Genomic DNA, 20,213 nt, shown 5'->3' with positions numbered 1-20,213 from the left:
TTCATCATACTCTCCTCGTATAGTTTTACAAGACTGGCAAAGCATAATGTCCTGTTCTTCTCATTGTAATTTAGATACACATGCAAGTTTAAAAACATAGAATGTATTTTTGAAAAATATTTAACGTAGAACATTCCAACATATTGGGTCATTATCACGAAATTGAGAATAAAAGTTGAAAAATTCGAATATGTGAGATTTTTTTCAGTAATTATGGAATTTAATATATATAGGCCTACATTATTTTGATGTAAATGTTGCCTCGGTTCGAATTCAGTCGCGGCCTTGAATAGCTTGAAGTACGTTAGCTAAAGTCAATGAGGTATTGGCAGATTTTGTTCTCACAATTGGTGGCGCTAGTGTGAATTAGGACTCACACGTCACAAGTCTTTTGTTTCGCGTCGCAAAACATGTTACGTTCTACGGTTTCATCTGTGACGTATTTGATCTACCAAATGTGACCGTCCGCTGTTGACGCTGAAGTGGAATATGCATGGTGACTGAAATGACGTAATACGCCCGACTTCGGAGCAGGTCGTCACTGTACACTGCAGAGTTGTCTACCTTTACAGAACTCTCCAGTAACTTAAAGTGAAAACGTCACATACATGTTGAGGGAAATGTGGAAAGCCTTATTAGATAAATAAGTTTTTTAAACTCAGTACTGCCGCTTTCTGCTGTTAATTGTCCATTGTGGATGAAGTGCTTTTGTGGGAGTTTACTTTTGTCATGAGATCATTACCACAGATGTAGCAGAAATATTTCTAGGTCGATGACAATCCCTCGAAATGGTTCATCCGTCAAGGTGAGTTGAACTACTTCTCCCTCGAAGTTCACCAACTTCGGCAGGGCGAAAAGCAGTTACCAAGTGGAAATAGGCTTGTTAGAAAGCCTTGGATTTGTAGTAAGCAGCATTGGCGATTATGAATTCGAAAGCATATCACAACGTAATTAGCACTGATTGTGCGTCGATAGTTCCTTAACGGATATTGGTAATTCTTTGCCGTCGGAGCGTCAGGTAACGGTTGCCGTAATCTGATAACCGTACCTTTTGAGTACGAGCAATACAGTAACGGTACATAGATCCATGACCTGTTAGGAATGCCAAGACACGAAAGGTTGAATGTCTTTTATTAAAATCAGAATGGTCTGATACATTATGGGAATTTCCTACAGTCTTGTAGTTCAATTACAGTAAACGCAATTAAGCAAGCTAAGTATTTTTACTCGAAAAAAAGAAAAGAAACGAAACAAACAAAACAAACAAAACAGCATCAGCGCTTAATTAATATGTTGCGGTAAAGTAAATATTGAGGTCTATCTTTAACAATTTGTTAATGTTGGATTTAATTAAACTATGGGATATTTAATTGCTGGTTAGGTCATTTAAAGGTATTAAAACTAAAACCATTCCATTAATTTTATAAAGGAGAAAAAGGTAACTTTTGGCAGAAATTTTTACCAAAATCATGTCCTGTTTAGTAATTTCGTAGACGGTAATATGCCAGCAAGCATATGGAGAGGTGAGTTGCCACATTTACAGACCTGAGCATTAAGTAGGTCGTCTTGAAGTTTAAAAGTTACAAAGCGTATGGTGTAAGCATAATGCTGTCTGTTGTTGTTGTGATGGTTCAGATTTATTTTATGTACTAGTATTTATTTATTTGATTGGTGGTTTTATGCCGTACTCAGGAATATTTCACTTATACGACGGCGACCAGCATTATGGTAGGAGGAAACTAAGCAGAGCCTAGTGGGAACCTATGACCATCTGCAGGTAGCTGCCAGACCTTCCCACGTACGGCTGGAGAGGAAGCCAGCATGAGCTGGGCTTGAACTCACAGCAACGACATTGCTTAGAGGCTCCTGGGTCATTGAACTCATGCTGTTGTGCTAACCCCCTGGGCTATGGGGATGTGTCAGGTGTGTGTTCTTGAGTGACGTTTCAAAGATGTTTTTGCGCCATATGTAAATCATGTACCAGTACGGCAGTTGAGTAGTGATAAGAAAGAAGACTATTCACAGCATGTAATAACTGCCATGTAATTTCTTCCTTGTGTTTTTGGAGAGTGTTTGTGGGGCCTTGATAATATTAAGCGTATGACAAAAATCCGTAACTTGCAAAATTTCCATTTACTCTGGGTCAACCGGCATGAGTTGTATGAGTCTAAACTTCTTGAGTATTGTGGTTAAGATAACAGTTAAGTCCTTTTTGGTCTTTGAAGCTACATGTATCTTAACCTACAATAAAGACTACAACAGATGGCACTCCTGTGTCCAGGTGGCACAGAAGAGTATGACCATGGAGAAGCTCTGTACTTTAAGATGTTCTTACATGGAAATGCAACTGCAAAACTTGATTGATTCTTTTTTACGAAGCAAAGGAAAAATAATCCTTCAAAAAACAAAAATGAGAACATGTTGTCACGGTACATTGCCTTTGTAACAGTGAGCATTAAATGGCTACATACATGCAGGCCACATGCAAGTTTTTAGAATGCATTTATCTACAGAAAACTAATGACTCACAGCAGAAAAATGAAATGTGACATTTGGCCTAATTAATAACACTGGAAATGGATAAACACATCTGATTTAGTTGAGTCAATAACATATCAAATATCTGTACAAACAGTGCCCAATATTACATTGGTTGTGCTTGATATTTTCATTCATTACCTTGTATCATCAGCTTCAGCAATGTGACAACCAATTGCACAAGGTTTATGAGAAACCCTGTAAAGATACATGTATTAACCAGTATTTTTTTTTTGTGCTTGAAGGTGTAGACACCAGCATATATTATTACACTCAGAAAACAAAATGTCTTGTCTTTGTATAGCTGAGGTCATAACATTATATAGGTCAGAAAGTAGTGTTCATGTATAAGTGGTTATCTCATATTGTTGATATCATACTGTATATATATATATATATATATATATATATATATATATATATGTATATATATACATTACAAAGCTCAGTAAACACTGCAGAGTTAGACCAAACATATGTTCATGTACATGTATATATGTGTATCAAAAGACCATTTGACCCAAAAATGAAAGTTTAAAAAACATACTTTTGTAAAAAATTTTGTGACATATACATGTAAAGTAAATGTGGTTTGAGATGCCAGAGAAGTAGAGTTCAAAGTAGGCAATGTTGCTCACATGAAGAAAGTTGAATGAATGAATGAATGAATGAAGGATTATGGCTTCATGCTAATGTCAAGAAAGGCGAAAGTGCCACATAAAGTTTTTTCTACAACCTGAGACCACACCTTTTTCTGTTGTCATGTCAGGTGAACACTGTTTTGCCTTTGTGACCTGTACACTGATTGAGCATAGGGTACAAATGGTATATTGTTTTTGTTTTTCTAATCTGGCATATTCCATTGTCTATGAGGAATTTCAGATCAGAAACAAAGAATTCAGTGCGGTTGTTTAGGTCTGTTTCCACATTCCATCCCCTTAGCAAAGGTTAAATTTTTTCATGTCTTCTCTTTTTTTGTAATGGTTAAACATGTAGTTTTTTTCCAGACTCTTCCCTTAAGATCACTTGTTGGACAAGCCGGCTATAATCTGAGAAATGAAAACATAGTAGCATGTAGTAGAATGTCTAACAGCATTCTAGTACATTACACTAATTATTATATATCACCTAAAGTTTAGCGTTTTAAAGAGGCACATTTTGCATGATTCTGATTGAGTCATCCAAGAGTTTTTCTTTTGTGAAAAAATTTAGTGTTGGCATCAAAACGATCATTTTAAGGGCTTTTAGGGGAAATGCATATTTACATATCAGACTTTAGTGGAAATACAGTATTCCACTTTTTCAGTGGTTTGATATACCAGATGCAGCCAGAGAATTTACCTATCTTAAGAGGAATCTCGGTTTCAGAATGTGAGAACTGCATTTACCATGTAACATTATATGTATGAAGTTTTCACAGCATGACACACTTTCGAACCTGTGCAGTTCATTTTGACCTGACAGATAGTAGTGTTGATGCACTGTTTATATGTCAGAATGGGATGTAAGTTTGCTGTTCCACATGTTGACTGAAGAAAAATAGTATTGAGGCACATTATATTAAGTAAGTATATTAAGTAAGTATATTTACATACTGTGTCATGGTTAATGTGGTGATATTGCGGCACTGTTTTGTTGCACCATATATACGTGTAATATTGCAGCACTGTTTTGTTCCACCCTGAATACGTGTACATGGATGTACTCTGCATCATTCAGTCATTTACTATTAAGTAGTTTTGTACTAAGCTTCAGAACATGAGCATCTGGCACCCGTTTCACAACGTTCCCGCAACTGCCATTGCAACGTTATACCTACATGTACAGTGCTGGTCGCCATAGAAATTAAGTGCACGTAACGTTACGTGTTATAGTGTGAAAATACAGGGCAGATCCCAGGCACAACCATCTGCAAGTTGCTGTCGGACTTTTGTTGCCCACTTTCCACCAAAAAGGAAGCCAGCATGGGCTACCCTACATTTGATTCTATATATGTAGTTTTACTCTTGCTTCTGGGAATACATGTGTATGTATTTTCTTTTAGGACATATATTCTTCACGCATGTATGTTGAGCCTTGTCTTTATCTGTGCATGTTACATTGACATACTTTTCACAATTACTAGTACTTGAGAACTGAAACCTGGAAGCACTTAAGGGGCAAGACAAGTCCATTACTACATGAAGTACTGTTGTTTGCATAACTATGTAATGTGACCATGTCTCCATCCATAAAACTGATCGTCTGCAGATTTCTGTGGGTTTCCCAAGGGGTTTGACCGGTTTCCTTCGGCCATAATGCTGTAAGCCGTATAAGTGAAATATTCTTGAGTATGGCGTAGAACTCCAATCAAAGAATTGAATAAATAAATACAACAAAGCACTACAGTATTGAGTTGTGTCATTGAGCAACAATCAGAAAGAGTAAGTGCATATGATAATGTCACCATATTTTAGATGTATGTCTGTAGTCATCTTTAGCTAGCCGTTATGAAGTAAGGTGAGAATGGGATTATTGTGAAAAGTGTCTGCACAGATGATGGTGTCCAGTTAGACTGTTTTGTTCAGGGTGGGTTGAGTGTACATGTAATTGTGACCAGTTAGACTTGTTTGTTCAGGGTGAGTTGGGTGTACATGAATTGTACACAGGATGCATAGATGATGGTGACCAGTTAGACAGTTTTGTTCAGGGTGGGTTGGGTGTACATGTAATTGTACACAGAATGCATAGATGAACAGTTAGACTGTTTTGTTCAGGGTGGGTTGAGTGTAGATGTAATTGTATACAGAATGCATAAATGACGGTGACCAGTTAGACTGTTTTGTTCAGGGTGGGTTGGGTGTACATGTAATTGTACACAGGATGCATAGATGATGGTGACCAGTTAGACTGTTTTGTTCAGGGTGGGTTGGGTGTACATGTAATTGTACACAGAATGCATAGATGAACAGTTAGACTGTTTTGTTCAGGGTGGGTTGAGTGTACATGTAATTGTATACAGAATGCATAAATGACGGTGACCAGTTAGACTTGTTTGTTCAGGGTGAGTTGGGTGTACATGAAATTGTACACAGGATGCACATATTCATGTATTAAAGCTTGCACTTCTTTGTATTTGGTGCATGTGTTGTACAATATGTGCGAAGTGTGAAAACGAGACACTGCCTTTTTAGCCTGACCTGAGACCCAGAGTGGATAACAATTGATAACACATGGGATTATAAAGTTCAGTTTTCTGTGGTAAAATATCATGTTCTTGTCACTCTTTGGGATGTTCAAGTCGGATTAATATGGAGCAGGCGAAGAAATAGTTATATAATCAAAATGTGTACATTACTACTTCCAGAAAACAACAAAAATACTGATGCAGAATGTTAACGTTATCATGCCTACAGTTGCCATGTTAGCCAAGTGCATTTTATGCTATTAGAGGCCGGCATTGTGCAAGTCTATAAACAACGAATAAAAAAGTTGCATAGCGTAGTAATTTGCCCTATTTCTTCTACCTTTTCGCATTTTCAGGGAATATTTTGTGATGTAATTCATCCACTTTATAAATTTTTTGATAGTGACAACAGTTAATGTTTTTGATATGTTTCACATGCTAAAAACAACACTAGGTAAACATAAAACTTGCTATACTTCACTTTCCTTGGGCTCTGCCTGCTTGTCTCCCACAATATCCCACAGCCTAAAACACCAGTCAAAAAACAAAATGAATACATTTTGCAAGTTTTTTAGTCATTGTTTATTATATAGGGAATAACTGGATCTACTTACACAAAGCTCTCTGACAGTATTACTTGCTATAAACTACCATGGCAACCAGCACTGCAGGCACTATGTCACCATGGCAGTTATGTGTCAGTGTAAGTGTTGAAAGTGTTGCATGGAACTGGACCCTGTATTACATTTATGACTGACACACAGATTTGTATACCTGGATTATGTATAATATCTGTGTAGATATTTCTCAGTAAAACACTATTTACCTGTACTTTTATGCATGACTAGAGCACAGGGAAGCCACTGGGGGATTACGAACTGAACAGTTTGTAGAGCAGCCTTGAAGGTACAACTGTCACAGTAATTGACCTAAAATTTTGCCTAACGAAATGCATATTTAAACCTCAAGACACCTTTCTATTTAAGATGACGAAATAAATTTCTCAGAATCAGGCAAAATAAGCAAATTACAAGTAGTCAAGGATGAAAGTTTAGGCCATTTCCTGTAAGCTGGCATGAATTACGTGTACTATCTGTTATCTGATCTAATCTCGGGCTCATGTCTTCTCGCTTTAATAGTAGAAATTTAGGGTAGCATATTTCAGGTCACCTACATGTGTAAAATAAATAGAATCAAGTGAACATTCCAGATTATCAACCTTGACAAACAGGGTTATTTAGTGTACCGTTACACATGTGACCAGATTCAATGGTATGATGTGTACAAAGGTATGGTGATGTGTACATCTGTAGATATGTGTACAAATATGGTGATGTGTAAATGTCAGACATACATGTGCCCATGTATGTGTGTACAAATGTTGTAATGTGTACATGACATACATGTGCCAGTGTGCTTGTTGCACTACAGGTGTGATGAATCATTTATGCGTACTTATATAAAGAAGTATGTTGTGTACATTTGATTACATATGTGTGTAATGTTATATACAAGTGTAGAATATCTCTTAAAAGAAAATACAACAAATCACATAGCCTGAGTTATTTATGAAGAGGAGTGGAAATAGACCTAAACTGCCACAGGCATATTTGATGTTGTGTGCTTGGTATTTCTGTTAACCAATTTTTACTAGGGGCCTACCTAATGACTCGCCGTGACTTTAAGTCCAGCTCATGCTGGCTTCCTCTCCGGCGGTACGTGGATAAGGCTGCGGCAACCTGTAGATGGTCATGGGTTTCTCCTTTTGCTCTGCCAGGCTTCCTCCCACCATAATGCTGGCCGCTGTGGTATGAGTGAAATATTCTAGAGGAACTCATACCCCGTGTAAAATAAGGTTAAAAGGCAAAATATGGTTTGGTTGCTCTAAGCGGAAACAGGTGTGTCTTCAAGTTTTAGAAATATCTCCTGCCTGACTGTGATTGGGGAAAACTGATGACTTCCTGTGGGATACTTTAGTGATGCATATGTGGTATACATTGATCTTGTGTTATTGTGTTACGCTCCAGTACATCTATGTGGGGAATTGGAATCTGTTATGCCACATGTCTCTCAGCAGGTCACTCAGTAGTAGTGGTACTGAGGCTCAGTCAGTATCTCCATACCCATACCTGTATTCTCCTGGCTACAGTGCACATGTTCTATACTGCATTGGTGTTCTATGCTGTACTCAACAATATTTTACTTTAGTACTACAATTGAAGTTAGATTTATGGCTGGATGAGATCACTGATGGATACTTTACAGGAAAACAGATATTAAGCTGCAGCCCAACTGACAGGAACTGGATTAGAACTTGTGATCTCATACATGTCGTTGCTGGCATGCTGTTGCCTTCAGCATAACAAATCCATTACATGCTTGCAAATGAGGGCCCACTAAATACCACCTGTACTCTTCAAGTAGATGAACATGCATAGAACATCTGTTTGTGTGTACATGTATCTGTTCTTCATAAGGAAGTATTTTTGTAATGAATTTACAAGAGAAAAATCCTGTTACTATGCTTGTAATGGATACTGTACACATGCTTGTGAACACATTTATGATGCATTAAATGTGTGATGGAATGGTCATTATCATGATTGTCACAATACTTAAATGATAGTGAGCAGGTGAATTGTGATCTTCACCTGCTTTTCTCACAGACTTTGCATGTGTATTTATGTAAAACTTATATGTGTACAGGTATACTCATACATGTAGGTCACATCCTGCAATGAACCTTAATGTGTTTGTGGTGAGGGGAATCCCTGAACCAGGAACATTGCACACTTTATCTGGCTACACTGTTGCAAATTTTGTCAACAAGTGACATTTCAGATGCATTAATACATCACATTATGTCTAATAGAAACAGTGACACAAATACTGGCAGCTGTACATGCAGGCTAGCCTATATGTGCACATCAAAATGTAAGTCTGTAGGAACATTATCACTGGATAATCTTGTTCAGAAACTGTTCACAGTTCTACATATTTTCTATATATCAGAAGTTATTCACCAACACATTAAAGAATACCTTTTTTTCATGCTGGGGAATTTCCACTGTTGAGTTGAGATGCATTAACATGATAAGAGGAAACCGGTTGAACATTTGTTACTATGACGAACTGGCCTATAATAACTCGCTGCATGTATCTTCTGGTCATTGTCATGGTAAAATTTTGTCCTCGCATGAGATGATGGGTCCTTAATACGTTTTTAGGTTTGTCAGCTACTTGACATAGAACCATGGTTTCTTTTGGTTTCTTGTACTGATACCCCGACTAACAAGTTTATGACTATCGTCATAAACTTGTAAGTGAAATATTTATGCCTTAATACGTAATGATTAAAACAGCAATCAAATAAATACATAATTAAATAATCTGTGGTGTTATGTTTGCAGATGCCAGCTATGTTAAATGGAGTGACAAAGACTACTGCGATGATGGCAGCCCCGTCAGATAAGGGGGTGGGTGAAGAGCCCAAAGAGCCAGTGCCAACCATACCTAAAAACACTCCTCCTCCATACAGGCAGCACTGTAACCGACAGAAGGAGAGGCAATGCCAGGATGGTTCTTGTGTGCCCCGCATAGAACTCTGTCGTAAGTTGTAACAACTTTCCTTTTTAGTATGGGGTTTGAACATTTTTTCACAATGAATTGATATATATGCTACATGTATATTGCTGTATTTGACTCAAACATTTGTGCTTTTCTAGAGACACATAAAGGTCACAAAATATGTGATTCTTTTCGTGCTGAATTTTCTTTCCTGTAGGATATCAACCTATCATCCAGACAAACCTCAAAACACCTCTCTAAGATCAATAGAAATCTCACAATCAGCAAACTAAGTCACAATATTTTTAGATGACATACAGTATTTTGATGTTAAGCTTTAGCAGTGGTTTTATTTATTTATTTGATTGGTGTTTTACACCGTACTCAAGAATATTTCACTTATACGACTGCGGCCAACATTATAGTGGGAGGAAACTGGGTAGAACCTGGGAGAACCCACGACCATCCGCAGGTTGCTGCCAGACCTTCCCATGCACATGTAGAGGAATCTTGTTATATTAAATCATTGTCATGACTTGCTCACCAGTAGCATACTTGTATTCCACTACTTGCACATTTTACCTGCAACATGTGCAGTGGCATGTACAGTTAGTGCTGTGGCCTGTGGATATGGTGACCAGTTTACTGAAACATTTCTTTGGTTGTCAAAAATTTTTATGTTGATGCATCGTTTGTAAATATCCAAGTTTGGTTTGTGCTGTATTTTCACCTCATTGCTCTATAATTTCAAGTCTAATGTGTGTCTGTCTTACCTCTCTTTGCTACTGTTCAGTGTGGAAAAAAATGCGGCTGTCTAAAATCCATTTTATGTTAAAGTACAGGAATATCACCTTTAATTAACTTTTAATCAAAGTCTGATAGAATATATATATATATATATATATATATATATATATATATATATATATATATATATATATATTCATTCTACAGTCTGGTAATGTTTGAATGCTTGAGTGCTCATACTGTATAGAATGTAGTTTAAAGGCTGACTCTGTTGTACATGTATACATGACTGGCATCTTTACAGTTGGAAAATGTGTCTTTTCTTTTTGTCTGTTTCCTTAGCTGAGGAACAGTTAATCAACCAGAATACAATACTGATTATGATTGTGGTCGGAATAGCTGTCGTCGTGTTTGTGGTGATTTTATATTGTTTACAACAACGACGACGTTACCGGGGCAACAGTCATGCAGGTAAGGATGAATGGTTCTGCACTGCTAGGATCTAGTGGTTGTACAGAGGTTAGGGTTAAACCCTGGGTTGTTCATCAATATCCAGAGCCATTAAGGGCATTTAAGACAACCAAAATAAGATGTTGTTGTTATCTGTCACATCATTGCATGGAAAACTATATATAGAAATTTTCTTGCAATAGAAGCTGATATTAATATGTTTTGGTATTGAAATTGCATTGCTAAAGAGCATTTCTGGCTGAAAAGCATGGAAAAGACATGGTTACATCATTGGCACCCAACAGTCTTAATGTTGTGAGTGAAGCCCAGCTTAGAATTAAAATATTTTAATGCATTTAAACTGAAAAAAGGGAAATTACTCAGGTGCATTTTTCAAAACTCCAGAATAATGTCCTTGCTTATTAGTGGGTAACAGACATCTGTACAATTAGAGGTGTATTCAATCAGCTGGTTGGTCCCCTTTGGTGGAGCCTTCTGGGGGAACATTCTGGTGGTGCCATTTGGTAGAATTCTCTTGGCAGAACACTCTGGTTTAGTCATCTGGTGGGGGCCACTGGAGGTGTCTTCTGGAATTCAGACATTGTTGGAATTCACTGGTGTTTTTTTGGGGACGCTCTCTGGTGGTCTTCTGGGGAAACTGTGTGGTGGAATCTCTGGGGAAGCCCTCTGATGGAGTTCTCAGGGAAAGCTCTTAGGTGGTCCTCTGGGTAAGCTCTCTAGTGGAGTCCTCTGGGGAAGCTCTGGCAGAGTCTTGAAGGGAAGCTCTTTGGTGGAGTTCTCTGGTAGAGCCCTCTGGGGAAACTCACTGGTGGAGTCCTCTGAGGAAGGTCACTGGTGGAGTTCTCTGGGGAAGCTCTCTGGTGGAGCCCTCTGGTGAAGCTCTGGTGGAGTACTGTATGGAAGCTCTCTGGTGAAGTCCTGTAGGGAAGCTCTCTGGTGGAGTCCTCTGGGAAAGTTCTGTGGTGGTCCTGTGCAGAAGCTTTCTGGTGGAGTCCTCTGGGAAGGCTCTGTGGTGGAGCCCTCTGGGGAAGCTCTGGTGGAGTACTGTATGGAAGCTCTCTGGTGAAGTCCTGTAGGGAAGCTCTCTGGTGGAGTCCTCTGGGAAAGTTCTGTGGTGGTCCTGTGCAGAAGCTTTCTGGTGGAGTCCTCTGGGAAAGCTCTGTGGTGGAGCCCTCTGGGGAAGCTCTGGTGGAGTACTGTAGGGAAGCTCTCTGGTGAAGTCCTGTAGGGAAGCTCTCTGGTGGTCCTCTGGGAAAGCTCTGTGGTGGTCCTGTGCAGAAGCTTTCTGGTGGATTCCTCTGGGAAAGCTCTGTGGTGGTCCTGTGCAGAAGCTCTCTGGTGGAGTCCTGTGGAAAATCTCTCTGGTGGAGTCCTGTAGGGAAGCACTGATGAAGTCCTATGGGTAAGCTTTCTGATGGAGTCCTCTGGAAAAACTCCCTGCTGAATTCCTAGGGAAGCTCTCTGATGGAGTCCTTTGAGGAAACTCTGGAGTCCTCTGGGGAAGAGGCCTCTACATGAGCTGCATGTACTCCTCCCTGGATGGGTGGGATGTTGTGGTTTCACTGAGGATCTTGACGCCTGACTTGCTTGACTTAACCAGAAGACAACTACTTCTTGATATTTAAGGTTGTTTAATGCCAGCCCTGACTTGCTTGACTTAACCAGAAAACAATAGCTCCTTGATATTTAAGGTTGTTTAATGCCAGCCTTGACTTGCTTGACTGTGGCTGTGTCAGGAGGTTTCTCGAGCACCAGGATGGGTGATGTGTTGTGGTTTCCTCGAGGATTAACATGCTTTTATCCTCTGGGCTGGTTCCTTCCAGTCTTCTAATGAACGTTCTCAGAAGACAACTATTCCTTTACCATCGAGGCTAGTTTGAAGCCAGCTTCGAAGCTTTGGAAACTGTTTGAAGCCATTTGAAGTCAGCTCTCACATTTTTGGTTTTTCTTTTCATTGTCTACAGGTCTTCATCTACTAGACAACTTGCTTTGCGTTTCATGGAGTGAAACATTTTTGATATGGCAACAATCTCATAAAGAACCAAATATATGGAGGATCTATTTCAGTCTTCCACCACCAACCCCACTCCCAATGCACCCTCTTCTTCTTCTGTCCACTCCAAACATGCAAAATGTGTTTGGGAGTTTGTGAGGCGTTGAATTTAGCTAAGTTAATTATTCATGACAGTTTCGTTTGCAGATAGATTTCAACTTTTCTGATATACAGTATTGGTGTTTTGAAAATAAACAAACAAGAGGTTCATGTATATATGGTAGTGTGTGATGCATCTAAACATATGGTGATTGATTGATTTATTTGTTTAATTGATGTTGTATGCTATGTGTACAAGTTCAAGGATTAGAAAATAACCCTCAAACTGTGCTTAAAACAGTTTACAGGTTGAACATTGGAGTTCTTGTTATTATACTTCATTGCTGTAGTAGTGATGTTGTTGTGGTGATTTTGTGTGTTACAGAAGAAGTGGTTTCTGGGCATGAGGATGGAGATAACGTGTCATTATATCAGCCACCTCCATCGTATGACGAGGTCATCTCCTCCAACTTGTATCCTCCTACACCCAGCATGCTCAGGCTACAGATGGTGAGCCCAACGTCTATTCAGTTGATATTAGTCTGTCCTAAAAATGCACCATTACACATATTTGCAAAACTTCTTTTGTCACAGTTTCTCACAACTTCATTTGGGAATTCAGGTTAGCATGTAATAGGGTGACAGAATAAAGAAATGTTCTCAAAAACTAATGTATATTGTCTTGAAACCATATTATTTGTATTTTTATTGATAAAATTCCCTAAATAAGTATGGCTGGCAGTGGCTACTAGTATGTTGTGATTGATTTCTGATCTGACATTGAATATCTTGTCAGATGTGGCTTTTAATTGGAGTTGTAAATGTTTTTCAGTTCATGCTTTTTAGCTGTTGTGGTAGTTTTATAGTGGTGATGGTGTTGGAAGAGAAATACTAACGTAATTGTAAAGCTAGGCCAGACTCAAATACCAATAGGAATAGGAAAACTGTTCTACGAACTTTACCCTTTTCACTGATTCTGTAAAAGGGTAAAACATTTTAATTTAACACAGGCATTTATAGGATAAACTCATATTCTTGACTTCCTTTTTAATTCCCCAAAAATATTAGCTATATAGTAGTGTTACATTATATGGTAATTGAGTTTATGTCGTCAATTATGTGATATTAAGAGTGTATCTGATTGTCTTCTGTTGTTATTTAGAAATTTTATTTCTTTTCTGTCTTGCCCATATTTTACCATAATTATTTATGCTCCCATTATTGCAGTATAGCTTATAGATTTCTGAGCTCACCTCAATTTTTTTTTTTTTTTTTTTTCAGGTTAACATGGGACAGGTTCCCGAAGATGTGCCTATGACACCTCCGCCCAACTACGACACAGCTTTATATATTTTATCACGGAGTCAAGAACTCACACCATCAAAACAGTCTCCGAAACGCCTGGTCCGACGCAGTATCTCAATGAGTCAGGTGGGCAGTCGGGAAAACTCTCATTCGCCACCTGCAACACCGCTTGAAAATGAGGTGTTTAGTAACAATAATAACTCCAACTCCATCCCTCCACCTCCACCCAGTCCTCAGAAGCCCACGTAGGCAGAGTTGTCTCTCTTGGATTTCACAGATGGAGAAGTGCTCTCCCTTGTTATATTGACAAGATGATCACCATTATTTTTTTTAAATCAACTCCATTAAACTACCATGCAAGTTTCTTGGGGCTGGCAGTGGTACAGTTTTGGTGCTTGTGGGTTACAGACAGATGTATAACGATGGATGCGAAACTGGGAACATGGAAAAGACATGATTTACCCATTGGTTTTGAATTTGGGTTCAGTATTTTTTACCAAAACCTTTGTACAGTATTTATACAAGATATTTTGGAAAATAACCAAAGTGTTACATACACCACATGGACATGTTTTGTGTGGAGTGTTTACATGCTATACTATTGCTCAGATGTTGCTGGTGGGTGTGCTCTGTGGAGTTTGTTGCCTGGTGCAGAACTGTCCAATTTTTCATGCCTTTTCTGGATTGATACATGTTACCTTCCACTGGCAATTCATCAGAGTACATGTATGTGCCTACATATGCTGACACATGCTGTGTATGTGTCTATTAGGATTATCTCCCCTTGCTATTACAGTTACCATTAAGTGTCCAAGGTATAGAACTAAAGCAGTGTTTCTTGTTTAGAATGTCTGTACAGATACGGCTGATTATATTGTCTTGCCCTGTTATATGTCAACATTTGTCTGTTTTAACATTGACATACATGTAGCATACATATAACCTCATTATCACTGGATCAATATGCAACTGTACATACAAGACACTGGTTTGTCATCCCTGCATTTGAGTTCCACATAAATATATACTTAACAATTGATCTTCCTGTGCATGGAAATTCTCATTATGTCCCCCCAAAATGTTAATTAACTACTGTGGCATTATTAACCTCTACCAGCATGTACAGTTGGCAGTGTTCTGATTTCATCACCACTGGTGATGAGTTTTATGTCAGTATTGCATATGTATGTTTTTTAATTTAATATCATCATGTTGAGAAGTGAAATGTTGAATAGTATTTACATGCAGTTGGCTGTAGGTAAGTATTTACTTAGATGACTAAGTATATGGCCTCAGGAAGACTTAAAATAATGCATTAAAAAAAAAAAAGCAGGGCAGAAGTGGGGAAAGTGGGGGCCATCCCACTAAGCAGTTAAAGTTTCTAGGGTAAGGAGCAAAAGGCTGGAACAATTATAAAAAAGGATGTGCCGGTTGGATAAAAGAAGTCAGTATAATTTGTTCACTTCTGAGCTCCATGTATTTTATGGGCATTATTTATTCCTTCCCAGAAATCACTTAGACTGTATCTCATATCATCTTAGGTTTGAGATCATCTCAGAATTAGCTAGGGATTGGCTGGGGCACCTGTACTGCCATGCTATTAAGGTCAGTTGAGTACTTTTTAAATGTATAAAGCTTAAGTTTTGCATTGATGAAGCACTTAGTCAGCAAAGCTGTTTGGTAACAAATTTAAATTTTGCTTCATACTAGTGTTACATGTTCCTGCCTTTGTCATGGACTGAGACAAGAACACTTTACACTTGTCTTTGGTGCAAATCTTTCCATTGTGCTTCCTCAAATATGATAATCACACAAATCAACTTGTATACAAACTGCTATGCCATAGAAAAGCTAACCTAAATGTACATGTACTTTGATGTTCCGGCCATACATTGACCCATGTTTGTATCACTACTGACTGAGCAATGAACGTCTTTACCTGGCTTATGGTAATTGACCTCAAAAAGGGTGCATTTTTAAATGCAAATAAATATCTCAAGGCACCTTTCTAAGATCAGTAGAAATCTGGGAAAGTGTGTAGTAATGGGAAGTATTTTAGGTCATTTATGGTAGTAGGCTACATGTAGGCACTAGAAATGGACAAATGAGAAATCACCATTCAGACTATTTTTTGTGTATTATTGACAAAGCTTGAATGGCTGAAGGTGCAACGGCATCAGGTTTTTGTAGGTAAAAATCATTCAACAGAGTGGATTACATGTAGTGTGTAATTTTGATTAGATTGGATCAGAATTTGTTTAATGTCACTGGCTGAGGTTTCTCAACACATATGACAACTGGAGTAGCATGTGTGATATGTACAGACCACTTGAGGCCTTTTCAAACAGGGTTTGATAAGATGTTGTGTTAAGAAAGTTAAAAGCCAGCCTCCTCAGCAGTTTCCAATCCCCATCAGTGTTTAAAATTTTTATCCTAAATGGGATTCAATGTCTTATGCAGAGACGTCACAGTGTTCCTCTCCATCTACCTACATTTCTGTCATTGGTCCATTCTGCTGTTGGGTGAATTAGTGGTAAGTTGGCAGATTACATATTAATTCCTAATAGGTGACGTAGACTTTTGTGCAAATTATATATGGAATGTAATAAATCTTGAGTAGATGATCCTTTGCTCTGGTGACCTTGTGCTTAAGGTTGAATGGGTGTGTGCATTACCTAATGTATCAGTCTGGGAGTTAAATTCCTGGCTAAACTTGTTCATGTGAAACCATGAGGTTCAGTTTCTCGTGTCACTTCTGTCTGTACTATAGTTATTTTAACTGTAGCACTTCTCATTCTTGTTAGCCATTTTTTCTCTTACTTTTATCCTTGATGATAGTTGATGAAACCTCACTGGACTGTAAAGGTTCCTGCTGCACTGAATGTTTTTGCCATTTTAAAACAACTGAAATCCAATTTCCTCACAGACTGTAGCTTTAGTACCCCACTTTAAATACTGCCATGCATTATTTATTTATTTCTTTGATTAGTGTTTTATGCCATACTCAAGAATATTTCATTGATACAACGGCGACCAGCGTTATGGTGGGAGGAAACCGGGCAGGGCCTGGGGGGAAACCCACAACCTTCTGCAGGTTGCGGCAGACCTTCCCATGTACGGCCAGAGAGGAAGCTAGCATGAGCTGGACTTGAACTCACAGGGACTGCATTGGTGAGAGGCTCCTGGGTCATTACGTTGCCAAATGCGCTAACCAATTGAGCCATGGAGGCCCCACAGCCATGCATTATTTTCGGGTAATGATAATGCTCTATTTAGTCGGTACCTCTTTTCTTCCTAATCCTTGATGCATTTCCATAATATGGTATGAAAATCCGGTGGTTTTATTTATAGTTACAATGCCACTGGACCTCACCACCTTTCTACAAAGCTAAGCAAATATTGTATCTCACGGAACAGTAGTGTCCCATGTGTAAGATAATTAACAATAGCAGTTGTATTTTTTTATGACGTGGTGTTATTGAAGTCACTGGTATTGTTATTGCAGTGCATTTTAGATCTTCAACCTTTTTTCTGTTGATTTTATTAACACATTGAAAATGATGCTAAAGTGAATTGTTTGCTTCACAAAGGATGCAAGCTTCCTAAAATGGGTGAAATTATTCCTCTACCTGCCAGAGTTCCATCCGAATGTTCCAAAATGTTGATTGCAGAGACAGCTGAAAAGGTTGAAGGTTTGTACAAATATGACACCATTGTCCTATGAAGATGTTCTTATACTGATATAAGCTCTATTGAACCGTTCCTATTGAAATACTGTAATACCTGAAGTTTGGCAATTTTCAAGTAACTCATTTTGCTTACTTCTGATTGATTCATCCAGCTTATAGGGCATTAAGGTTTGAATAATTTCTTATCAGAAAAGTTCTCTGTTGGTATCAGAAGTGTCATTTTAAGGCCTTTATGTGCTCTGAAAGTACATATTTACATGAAAAAACTTTAGGTGAAGTACAGCATGTTTAAAATAAACTGTAATATTGCCTGTTAATGGTTAAGATATGTGATGTAGGTTCGCCCAAGTCCTCAACCTTTTTACATTTGAAAGAGCAACCTTCAGCATGATTAATTTAAATTTCTCTGCGGTAAATGTGCTTACCCATGTTAACATATTTCACACAGTACTAGTAATACTAAGATGATTATGTAGTTAAAGTCTTTAGCGTAGTTTTACACTAGGTGTTCAACAATGAGTACTGATAGTACCTTTGTGACACTTTTGTTCTTCGGCTGGTTAACTGGAGGAATCGAGGGTTTTGTTTCTTTATTTTGTTTTTAATATAGGGAATATGATTTGGTAAACTTTCTTATAGCTTTTGTAATTGCCCAGTGCAATGCAAACGTAAATGTTTACTCTACAATGCACATTGATTGTAAATGTTATAGTTGTACCATGCCCTTTGTGATATCATACATGCTTACATGTGCATTCAGTGTGTAAAAGAAAAGAACTGTTACTGGTGTGAGATATGTTGACATGTTTGGCATTGAATTATTTACATGGTGTTTGGTTTTTTTTTTGTCCTCATATATGACTTTCTTTAAAGAGTAATACTCTCCTGAAGTGTCTAACAATTGTAATCTTTGTCAGGGTCTACTGAACTGCTGGTTATGTATTCAGTCCTGACATCATTGGTTTATTTCCAGAGAAATATTGTCATAAAGCCATGTCCTGAAAACCCATATACATGTGTTTTTTTTGTTTGTTTTTTTTAATAAGTATGGAATATTTGACAGCAACCTGCAGATAGGCGTTGGGGTGGGGTTTTTTTGGGGGGGGGCAGTGGAGGACTTGTTTTTAATTGAGAACCAGTGGTTTTGATAAATGAATTACTGGTAAATAAATTAACAATAAATGAATTATATTTTTATCAGTATTTATAATCCATTTATTGATATGAATACTTCATTTATTTATGTCAATAATTCATTTATTCATATCAGTAATTCATGTTATCAGTAAATATGACTTTTAAAACTAATAATATCCCACAGGAAGTTTAAAAAAACATAACTTTTGTTCTTGTGAAGTTGTCATGGTTGTACAAAATATCGCAAGTAAGAAAAATTGCGCACATTGAGAAATGGAAAGCCTTGTAATGTTATAAGTTTTAACCAATGAGGCTCGTGTTATTTCCATAACCTGAGGACACAGCTGTTTCTGCTGGCATCACCTGAACCTGGTTTTGCGTTTTAACCATATGTCTGTATGTACACCACGTAATACCTTTTCATTATGTAAAATTTAAAACTTACTCTGTCGACATTTACATTTGGCGGGTGGAGGTGCTCCCTGACCAAGTGGGTTGCATACTTGTGCAGCAGAATGCCCCTGGAGCCTCTCACCAAAGCGGTCGCTGTGAGTTAAAGTCCAGCCCATGATGGCTTCCACATAGGTGGGAATGTCTGACAGCAACCTGCATACACATTAGTCCAAGAGCTAGCTGAGAGTTATTTGACATAAAGCTACAAAAAGCTTTGACTGTTTGGTGAGGTAGAGGTAGCCTACTTGACCACAGAAACCTTTGCCCTAAGTGCGGCCAATGGACAGTGGGGCTCATTCTAATTACACTCCAATTCAGGTCAGACATATTCAGCGGCGGTTTTAGTGGCGAGTGTTTTGCCTGATCCGTGCTGCCAGATTCTCAATGCCGCCTCTTTCCAAATACTGAAGAAATAATTGATGTTTAATTGATGTAACGTATTCGATAGTGTTTGTTCCAAGATCACACCCAGAAAGCAGGATTGTAGCATAGAGGCATATTGGTCACATCTTGGACATGTACCGTACGTTGCATGGTCGACATTTTTATTATGTTTTACTTTTTAAGTGAGATTCGCTCTCTGACCATGTGAATGATGATGCCATGGTAATCCGTCCATGTTTGTTTTCATTTTTTTTCTTTAATGTCTAGTTTCATTGACCCTTTTTCTCAGGTGAAAATCAGCTTTGAAATCCGGAATTAGAGGTAGGCAATAATGATCAGCTGATGTTTACTTAAATAAATAGTTGTTATTGAATGCTTTTATTACGTAGCCAGACCCAAGCAATGCCAAAGAAGACGGGTAAAATTATTGTCAGTGTAATTCTTGTACAAAATTTGGATGGAAATAGACGTTTCATGATGTAATGACATTCTTCCCCAGGGGTCATACCTCATAATTGTGTATCACATCGGTATACGGAAGTAAAGTAGGGGTTGTTTTTAGGGGGTGTTTTTTTGTCAGAGGTTCGACTTCTAATAGGGCAAATTACAGAGTTAATGATTCAAAATGACACCCTCTTTCTGGAATATGCCTTGTTTTCTTTTT

General features: G+C 38.1%; 1 protein-coding gene across 1 annotated transcript; it reads left to right on the top strand.

Annotated features, from left to right (window-relative positions):
* The first annotated feature begins 609 nt into the window (after positions 1–609).
* Positions 610–18,580, top strand: LOC135475009 (uncharacterized). The gene is made up of 5 exons (XM_064754738.1): positions 610–805; positions 9,115–9,313; positions 10,361–10,489; positions 12,967–13,091; positions 13,863–18,580. Exons 1-5 carry the CDS (start codon positions 773–775, stop codon positions 14,133–14,135), a joined length of 759 nt encoding a protein of 252 aa, XP_064610808.1. The 5' UTR covers positions 610–772; the 3' UTR covers positions 14,136–18,580.
* Positions 18,581–20,213: the final 1,633 nt, after the last annotated feature.

This window comes from Liolophura sinensis, chromosome 9 (assembly GCF_032854445.1).
Source record: "Liolophura sinensis isolate JHLJ2023 chromosome 9, CUHK_Ljap_v2, whole genome shotgun sequence".
Classification (NCBI taxonomy): domain Eukaryota; kingdom Metazoa; phylum Mollusca; class Polyplacophora; order Chitonida; family Chitonidae; genus Liolophura; species Liolophura sinensis.
The sequence above is the reverse complement of the archived record's forward strand: the minus strand, read 5'-3'. Positions and strand labels throughout refer to the sequence as shown.

Bases quoted from the DNA above. Each gene is read 5' to 3' on its own strand.
- LOC135475009 (XM_064754738.1), top strand. From the start codon at position 773: ATGACAATCCCTCGAAATGGTTCATCCGTCAAG. The intron at 806-9,114 runs GTGAGTTGAACT...TTATGTTTGCAG, and splicing joins GAAATGGTTCATCCGTCAAG to ATGCCAGCTATGTTAAATGG. The intron at 10,490-12,966 runs GTAAGGATGAAT...TGTGTGTTACAG, and splicing joins CCGGGGCAACAGTCATGCAG to AAGAAGTGGTTTCTGGGCAT.